A 10,184-nucleotide genomic window follows, 5' to 3' on the forward strand; every position below is an offset into this window, starting at 1 on the left:
TGAACACACAACATGTGGTCAAAGGAGCTCTCAATGCAAGTGAAACAGGCCATCCTTACGCTGCAAAAAACTAAATAATCCATCCGAGAGATAGGGCAACATTAGGAGTGGCCAAATCAACAGTTTGATACATTCTGAGAGAAAACGAACGTACTGGTGAGCTCGGCAACACAAAAAGGCCTGGACGTCCACGGAAGACAACAGTGGTGGATGATCGCAGGATCCTTGGTTCAGATGGTAAAGAAAAACCCCTTCACAACATCTTGCCAAGTGAAGAAAACTCTCCAGGAGGTAGGAATATCATGTCATGTCCAGACTTGGTTTAATGGGTATCAGATAGCTTTTATTAGGGTTGATGATTTTTCTGAGTAGTTGAAAGAAAGTGAGAGGTTGGTTGATTGATAGATGAGAGAGGGGAGGTATAGAAAGATCAAAACAATTAAGATGTTATTCATTATGGGTTATACTGAGTAAAGTAGTGACTGGTGAAAGGAAGAAAGGATGATAGATATGAGGTTGGAAAGATAGAAGGTTAGACAGATAGTATGTGTGAAGGAGGTAGGTCACTAGATAATAGGATGAGCCTGGGGTAGTTCACTGGAGTCGGGAGAGGGTTGGTTGAGTGTTTGAGAGTGGTAGTGTTGGTTGGTTATTTTTGAGTCCTGAAAGTTCCATAGCAGTTGCAGTAACAAAGGAGCTCACAGAATGTTGGTGTAAATCAACATTCCACCATATAAGCTGGATGAGAGGTTTTGGACTTACACAAAGCTTAATCATTTGAAACATTTAATAGGTGTCAAAAAACTTTTAGTAGCTAAAAAGGTGTAAGATGGGCAGTGGTTAAAAAATGTAATCTTTTGGTTTGCATAGACGTCCATGTTAAAAAATACACTTTCAAGTTTGTAACATTTAAAAAGTTAAATAGGTATCAAAACCAACTGTCATTGTGACACAAGTTAGATGTCTCTGCACGTTTTAAAGTTGGACTTGTGTGAATAGCTTGTTGTAAGAGTAGCAGCAGGTGGAACTAGAAAAATAACTTCCAGAAGTAACTTACAGACACTAAGGTTTATTCAAAGTGACTTACACATTTGTCGAAAGTAAGTGAATCATCTATGCATCAGTCATCATAAGCAAATATCTATGCTAGGACCAGGGGCCATTGGCAGTACATGCTCGAGGAAGGAAGGATTACTTTTTCTTTTAACAGTAGAGGAACTGTACAGAGGGATAGTGGGGGGTGAAGAGGTCTTTAGGAGGGACAATCAGACAGGCATACGAAAGAGATGACCAGACTATTGCCTTCATTTGTGTATGTTGTCCCATCATTGCAGCTTGGGTCAGAGATGGTCGTTGTGTCAGAGAGGTGGTCTTCTTTCTGGGTTTGTTTTCGCTTAATGAATGAAAATAAAGACTGAAGGGCAAAAACGATGTTCTTGTGTCTTTATTCCCAACTCAGCAATGGCCTCTCTCCTGTGTGTATTCTCTGATGTGTCTTTAGGGTATCCAGGCGAGGAAAACTCTTCCCACACTGGGAGCAGTGGTATGGCCTCTCTCCTGTGTGTATTCTCTGATGTGTCTTTAGGGTATCCACGCGAAGAAAACTCTTCCCACACTGGGAGCAGTGGTATGGCCTCTCTCCTGTGTGTATTCTTTGATGTGTCTTTAGGGATCCTGAGTCAATAAAACTCTTTCCACACTGGGAGCAGTGGTATGGCTTCTCTCCTGTGTGTCTTCTCTGATGTATCTTCAGACCTCCTACTTGCCTAAAACTCTTCCCACACTGGGAGCAGTGGTATGGCTTCTCTCCTGTGTGTTTTCTCTGATGTATCTTCAGATTATCTAGTCTGGGGAAACTCTTCCCACACTGGGAGCAGTGGTATGGCCTCTCTCCTGTGTGTATTCTCTGATGTGTCTTCAGATTATCTAGTTTGGGGAAACTCTTCCCACACTGGGAGCAGTGGTATGGCCTCTCTCCTGTGTGTATTCTCTGATGTATCTTCAGATTATCGAGTCTGGGGAAACTCTTCCCACACTGGGAGCAGTGGTATGGCCTCTCTCCAGTGTGTATTCTTAGATGGGTCTTTAGCATTGCTGACACAGTAAAACTCTTCCCACACTGGGAGCACTGGTATGGCCTCTCTCGTGTGTGTATTCTTTGATGGTTCTTTAGGGATTGTGACATAGTAAAACTCTTCCCACATTGGGAGCAGTGGTATGGCCTCTCTCCTGTGTGTATTCTTTGATGTATCTTTAGGTTATCTAAGCGAAGAAAACCCTTCCCACACTGGGAGCACTGGTATGGCCTCTCTCGTGTGTGTATTCTTTGATGGTTCTTTAGGGATTCTGACACAGTAAAACTCTTCCCACATTGGGAGCAGTGGTATGGCCTCTCTCCTGTGTGTATTCTATGATGTTTCTTTAGCTTTCCTGAGTCAGTAAAACCCATCCCACACTGGGAGCAGTGGTATGGCCTCTCTCCTGTGTGAATTCTCTGATGTGCCTTTAGGTGTCCTTGTTGACTGAAACTCTTCCCACACTGGGAGCAGTGGTATGGCCTCTCTCCTGTGTGTATTCTTTGATGGGTCTTTAGCTTTCCTAAGTCAGTAAAACTTTTCCCACACTGGGAGCAGTTCCGTGGCTTCTTTCCTGTGTGTATCCTCTGATGTTGTTTTAGGGTGCTAGGGGAAGCTAAACTCTTCCCACACTGAGGGTGAGGGTAAGTATGTTCTTCTCTGTGAGCCTGTGGTTGTTTATGGTTTCCTGATGTGGTGGAGCTGGGCTCGCTGTCTGAGCCTGGGTTGGAGCTCTCTCCTGTAAGCAAAGGAACATATACAGGATTAAAAACAACATTATATTCAACCTTCATTTATACAGGAGAAAACACACTGAGACCAAGGCCTCTTTTGCAGGTGCACCCTGTCCACAATATTTACACAATAACAAAACACATACAAAAAATACAACAAAGTTAAATACATCATATAAAACCACAATATATGTAGAGAAACAATCACCAAAGAGGTCCTCGATCAACACCCTAAATTGCGTTTTAGGAGTAGTGGCTGCTGCATTTTGGTAAATGATATCACCAGAATCAAGCACTGGCATGAAGGTTTACTGCACAGTTGATCTGATTTCTGCTGTTCAGGGAAAATCAAGATCTATTGATTTAAAAGAAGCGCACGTAAATCTTAGCTTTTTAACAAGCTCCTCTGTATGTTTCTAAACTTCAACTCTTAGTCAAACCAAATGCCTGGGTATTAATAAGTGGGGACACGCTCAATGGGGGCACCAACTAAAGTACATATGCATGAATCAGATAAATTTTTCTATGATTTGGTAAACAACATATACTTAGTTTTTCCAGCATTTAGTACCAATTTCAGCCCAATAAATGCTTTCTATAGGACAGTGAATGCAGACTGTAGCTCAGAAAGAGCCTGGTCAATCGTGGGGGCAATAGCATCTACAACAACGTCATCATCATATAAATGCAGGTTCCAATTATCTACAGATAATCCAATATTCTTAATGTAAAAAGAACTGTTTGTTATATAAGAAAACCTGAATTAACACCATCAGTTAAGACACACTGCGTTCTGTCTGTTAAATAATTTTCAATACAGCTACATGAAGCCTGATCCATGCCTATTTCAGATAACCTCTTATGAGTAGGTAATGGTAACAATAAATAAGGACCCATTCCTAATACACAATTAACAACAGAGCAATAATGTACAATAAATACAATTATAATATTAGCCAAGTTCATGAACTCACTGTCTGTCTCTGGTAAATCCTCTCCTCCGTCCTCTTCTTTCACCATCACTTCTTCTTCTTCTTCCTCCTCTTTCACTACCACATTGTGTTCCAGTGTTTGACTGCAGTCCTCCAGCTTCACTGCCTCCATCTCTGGACCCTGCTGTGTGCGTAGAAACGAAGGAAGAGGCACAAACAGTGGAGGATAAACTAAGACTATAAAACCTTACAGATATGATATATGATATGACAGATAGGATATGCATTACTATGAATTGTTATGCGATGAATAACTGGGACAATCATATAAAATAACGAGATTTGTGGGCTTGCAAAGTCTTATCTTGGTAGTTGATAGTAATAGATGGATATATTAATAGATAGATAGAAAAAAAGCGTAAATGTGCATAATTTAAAAAAATAAGTAAATCGTCAAACCAAAATCTGAAGAGAATTTCATTAAGAAGGGTCAGTCAGGACACATTTTCATGTTGGATTGAGTTGTCAAGCTTAAAAGATTAAAGAGTAGATGCATTTTAAAAATGTATCATAGCAACCCAATGGTCCTCATAGAAACCCTTGTTAATTCATGCAACTTAAAAAAGTCTAAATAGTATCAAAACACTGAATGGAATTTCTTTAGGTGGAGTCAGTCTACACATTCTAAATTTGCATTGAGGTGGAGAAGATTAAAATACGAAAACATTTGAAATGTCTTCATTCAGAGCGCCTGGCCATATGAATTAATAGTATAACAAAGTATGAATGGTAGGAAAAAAATACTTTCAAGCAACTCAAGTTACACAAGTTAATAGGTGAAGCAGTTCAGGCTGTGCATGTGTCGGTATAGGCATGAATAGGGTGTACGGGGCCCTCCACACCGCCAGAGCTGCCTCCCTCTCCTCTGTCCTCATCCTTCTGGACTTGACGGCCCCCTTCTCTCCAGCCTCTCAGAGCTGGGCATCCCGGGCGAAACAGACGAAAACGTGTTTGTTGTTGTTCTTCTTGCAGAAAGTCCAAAATACTCACAAAGAGATGTTTGACTCGGAATATACAACCGCCACAGGAAAAACGCATCAAACATCTCTTCTGGTGATATATTTTTTTTAACTTTATTTCGACTTTTGGTAAGAACACAGCGAACAAGTAGGATATCTTGAAGCGGGTTTTATTCAGCGATAGAGCGGCGGTGTGTTTTTCTGTAACCCGTGTGAAGCCTCGGGTCGCAGTTCCAACCATTACGACGCGAATGAAACAATGCAATGCAGGACTTGGCTACGGGAAACGTTTTACTTACATTTTGGCATTTTCAGCAATGTCGAGATACCGACGATGCTCAAACCTGGACTGCAGAACGTCTCATCATTCCAGAAATAAAATATAATTCCTACAAGCTCGCCACCTCGATGTTCACTGATTAGTAGTAGTAACCAAACGCCCAGAATGAATGAAAGATGTGAAGAACATGTCGTCGTCTGTTGATGACATCACAAACAGGCTTTAGTATGCAAGGGTTGTTCTCGTACTCCTCTTGCATTTGTAGACATCAAGATAATATTATAATAATATAGAGGCCAGTATAGTGTAACCAGGGGCTAGAATAATACATGGTGAAGCAGTTCAGGCTGTGCATGTGTCGGTATAGGCATCTGTGTAATGTAAACAAAGAATGAGGCACACATAGTTGAGAGTTAATTTCACAAACATCCAGATTACCAAACACCTAACAAAGAATATGAACTACTATGAATTGTTATTGGAAAGCGTCTTTCACATTGACTGGGCTGCTACCCCTCTGGCTGAATGGTGCACACACATTCCCCTCATGGGTTTAAAACCATTCTGGTAGAGGGTAGTTAATTGGACCCAATACAGGATAGAGTTTTTCCTGCATTGAGAATCTCCCTTAAAGGCGCATTTTCATGCAATGCGGTTATAGAACCAGCAGGGGGCGATTGGCAGTAGAGTGTGTAGTTGAAGTGTATCTGCAGCGTAGTGTTATGTATTATTATATAGTACATCTTACCTTAACGTCTATAAGTTACTTTTGGAAGTTATTTCTCTAGTTCCAATTCTTCCACCTGTTGCTACTCCTACAACAAGCTATTCACACAAATCCAACTTTAAAACATGCAGAGACGTCTAACTCGTGTTGTTATGACTTTTGGTTTTGATACCTATTCAACTGTTTTAACTATTAAGCTTTTTGTAAGTCCAAAACCTCTCATCCAGTTAACATGATGGAATGTTGATTTACACCAACATTCTGTGAGCTCCTTTGTTACTGCAACTGCTATGGAACTTTCAGGACCTGAAAAGACCTGCAGAACACATTCTTAGAATGATTACACAACAACACTCTCTTGGCTACAAGTTCTACCCCACTCTCAACTCCTTCACAAACCCACTCTCCCACTCAACCATCCCTTTACCCACTCGACTGAACTACCCCAGGCTCATCCATCCATCCATCCATCCTGTCTGTCTATCTACGACCTTCTAACATACTATCCGTCTAACCTTCTATCTATCTAATGTGACAGAAATATAGAAATGTTTTAGATAGAATACTGCTGCATTGTTTAAAAGAACGTACTAGGCCTTGCCCTTTAGGTAAGGCTGACATTGTTACTGGGGAAAACGGGCCCGAAGGTTGAAAACAGTACTTGTCTCACCTGTTTTCGACACAATGGTTGGAACTGCCAACATCCCTTGTCCTTGGTTGGAACACAGATATGCTTATTCTTGTTAATATGTTCCAACCACCAACATCCTTAGATTTCCACGACACTAACCTTTCAACTACCTAGCATCATCCTTTCTTCCTTTCACCAGTCACTACTGCTTCACTCAGTATAATCCATACTGAATAACATCTTCATTGTTTTATCTTTCTATACCATTATATGTATTCGCTACCATAACAAGACTGTCTGTATTATGGTATAATAGAGTAAGCAGTGCCTTTATTTTGAAGGAATGGGGAGTGACGTCACGCACGTCGGTACGGGAGAAAGAGCGGGAGTTCTGTTCATGCACGTTAGCCGACTGCTGCTGTTCTGAGTTGCTGAATAAATACACTCCGAATACGTCGTTGTGTGAACCTCTTATTAAGAGTAACTTGACAGTATCTATTGCCCAAACCATCAAACTTTTTTCAACTACCTAAACAAGACTTTACAAGCCTACAAAAGCTTCTTCTTCTAGTTATCTAACAACAAGCTTTTATCAAACTTCACTTGAATGTTATTCTGCAATATTTCATAGATAATAAGGTGTAGATTGGATACCAGGACATACTGTAACAGAAGTCAACAACTTTCAAAGTGACTCATTTATTCAGCCTTTGTAAACGTAGCCTATTAAGGCTAATAATATCACTGTTATTTACTCTGATATTTAGTCTATCCCATATCGACCTCATTCAGAGCAGCCATTGTGATCGTTGCAACTGCAATCCACGGCCTCACACAAGTTGCACAAAGGACAGTTCTCCGTGTTTGCTGTTGCTCTTTCTTGCGGAATGTTGATATGAAAAAAACGGATCAAACAGATGCAACATCTCTTCTGATTACTATTTTAACATAATTTAAAGTTTCCGCAAGAAAGAACAACAACTCACAAGTCAGATATCTTGAAGCAGGTTTTTATTCAGCGATAGAACGCGGCGGTGTTCTTGTGTTCGTCTGTATTTTTGAGCAACCCGGGTGAAGCCTCCAGTTGCAGTTGTAACTCGCAATTTTACATTTTTGTTACTTACATTTTGAATGTTCAGCAATGTCGAGATACCGGTGTACGCTGCTCAAACCTGGACTGTCGGACGTCTGATCACTCCAGAAATAAAAGAAAATTCTTACAAGCTAGCTACCTCGACGTCCACATTTGTAGTAGTAAACATGCGTCCGTGAGGAATGAAGGATGTGACGAGCACGTTGTCGTCTGTTGATGACATCATCAGTGGGCCGTTCCTTTCCGGAGCTGTGTTGTGAACGATGATAGAGGAACTCCGCCCACTGAGCGGGTCTGTTTCTTCACAATAAAAGTGCCCACGTTAAACTTGTTTAAGCATTCAGAAATACTAAATAACGATAAACATTTCCAAGGCCAAATGTGATTTTAATACCACTGTACTCAGCTACACTTCTAGACTATGAATCAATTGAGTTTCAACCATGATGGGTGACATACAGATGTGTCTTGTCGTAGAAGTCAATAATAAAGACACGTGAGTTGCTTGGCTCACAAGAATTATCCAGGAAGGGTACACGATGTGATGAAACAAAGTCTCCTCAGTTTATTCACAGCTCTTCGAGAAGCGACATATAAAGCAAAACTCTACCTCAGTTCTTAGGGATTACTTCCCCATCACACTGTTTTATACTAATACAACAATAAGACAAGATGTTATCACTCCCCAATGGTCTATCAACAGGAGCACATTCACATCTCTGTGGTGGAAGCTGAGCAAGTTGGCCGTGGCGCCCTGACTTGTGGTTTTCCTGTTGTTCAAGTAAGAAGCTACAACAAGCCCTTGCTTTCTAAGACATGAGAGTGTTCACGATACATGAAACATGCGCAGAACACGTGGTTACTACAAGTACATTGACCAAATCCATTATTATACAACTCTTTCCTCACACAGGTTCAGAGTTGTTTAAATAGTGTTATGGAAAATACATTGATAGAACTGTTTGAAGGATATACTTTCATACGACTGATACAACTTGTGTGAATACTGTGATTACATTTTCTCTTGCCACACCTCTAAAGTTCTATAGCCTTTGTTCTGAGGAATGCTGTATGATTACCACATGGATAGCTGTGGTTTCGGAGGGAGTGGTTTGTTTCTTGAATCTCACCTCCGAAAGGCTGAAGCACAGAGTGGTAAAAGCTAGACATCCACCACACCACCCAGGCAGGCAAACGGTCGCCTGGCAACCTGCTCCATAGGTTTGCGTGTAGGAACTGTTTGAGTCTCCATCAGCGTCAGCCAATAGAAGATGGACCCCTTCATTAGCGCCACTCTTCTAATGTACCGCTTTGAGACAGGTCAGTGTTGCGCTATCTGTCGGAACACAATGCTACGTGTAAGCATTTATGCCTATGTAACAGTAGAAACAAGTTATGGTTAAATTCCTGCGTAAATGGGCACAACGTCACCTTCTGGCACAGTGAGGAAATCCTCCTGTCATATAAAACTAGGGGATTCTGGGTAATCCACAGCAGAGCAATGGAGTAATGCTGTGGGTAAACTGCAAGAGTTGAATGGTCTTGGATAAATCACTCATTATGCTGTAAAACACACTCACTTCCTCTTTGTATTTTGATGAAATACATTTTTAGTAACCTCTGTTGTTAATTTGGCGTCAAATAAGATATGCATTCTATTTTTAGAATGTAAAGTCTCCGGTTTCCATGTGTTCAGTAGCTAATGTGATGTACTTTTCTTTAGGAGCTGTTTGTGCACATCCATTACATTACATTACATTTACATTCTTGACATTTCGCAGTCGCTTTCATCCAAAGCGACTTACAACAAATACATTTGTCTAAAGTAAGTGAATCATCTATACATCAGTCGTCATAAGCAACAATCTATGCTCGGACCAGGGGCCATTGGCAGTCACAATGCTAGAATGAGGAAAGATTACTTTTTCTTTTAACAGTAGAGGAACTGTACTGAGGGGTGGTGGGGGGTGAAGAGCTCTTTAGGAGGGACAGTCAGACTTTGCAGTTTGCACAAAGCCAGCAAACCTGCTGGTAATTCTGTGCAATACCGGATTTTGTCACTAGAGTGCGATATTGAATCATTGAGTTTGTTCATTTTCATGTATTCTGTAAAACCTAAAATGGATGATAGTCAATTCTTCAAATTATATAGACCTTTGAAATTGTGAATTAATAGCAATTTGTTGTATCAGTCTATTCAGTAGACCTTTGCTGTGGGAGCTGTTTGTTCACATGCATACAAAAGAGACGACCAGACTATTCCCTTCATTTGTGTATGTTGTCCCATCATTGCAGCTTGTGTCAGAGATGGTCGTTGTTGGTTTGTATTCGCTTAATGAATGAAAATAAAGACTGGAGGGCAAAAACTATGTTCTTGTGTCTTTATTCCCAACACAGCAATGGAGAGCAGGAGAGAGTTGACGTTTAGGCTGTAGCCTTCCTCAAGACAGACAGAGAGGAATGAACAGTGTCTCCCGGTATTAGACCCTATACAGGAGTCCCAGTCCAGCCCTCCGTGTAACAGGTTAAATCCTTTCTCTAAAGGTTCTGACCCTAATAGATTTCTAAAGATATATATATATATAGGCTGGTGTAGAAGAGACTCACCTTGCTGTTAACCGTCTACTTCCCACAGTTTCCCCTGCTGCAGCTTAATGTTATGCTTTGAAAGTGACCTACAAATCAGAGCTCAG

At 40.9% G+C, this 10,184-nt stretch overlaps 1 protein-coding gene across 1 annotated transcript; it reads right to left on the minus strand.

The window, feature by feature from the left end:
- Nucleotides 1-355: 355 nt before the first annotated feature.
- Nucleotides 356-7,662, minus strand: LOC310802612 (uncharacterized protein). The gene is made up of 3 exons (XM_083667077.1): nucleotides 7,523-7,662; nucleotides 3,784-3,925; nucleotides 356-2,814 (listed from the first exon to the last, which is right to left on the minus strand). Exons 2-3 carry the CDS (start codon nucleotides 3,911-3,913, stop codon nucleotides 1,445-1,447), a joined length of 1,500 nt encoding a protein of 499 aa, XP_083523203.1. The 5' UTR covers nucleotides 3,914-3,925; nucleotides 7,523-7,662; the 3' UTR covers nucleotides 356-1,444.
- Nucleotides 7,663-10,184: the final 2,522 nt, after the last annotated feature.

Source organism: Argentina silus, assembly GCF_951799395.1.
Source record: "Argentina silus genome assembly, chromosome: 3".
Classification (NCBI taxonomy): Eukaryota; Metazoa; Chordata; class Actinopteri; order Argentiniformes; family Argentinidae; genus Argentina; species Argentina silus.

Bases quoted from the DNA above. Each gene is read 5' to 3' on its own strand.
- LOC310802612 (XM_083667077.1), bottom strand. From the start codon at position 3,913: ATGGAGGCAGTGAAGCTGGAGGACTGCAGTCAAACACTGGAACACAAT. The intron at 2,815-3,783 runs GTGAGTTCATGA...CTTTGCTTACAG, and splicing joins GGATTTACCAGAGACAGACA to GAGAGAGCTCCAACCCAGGC.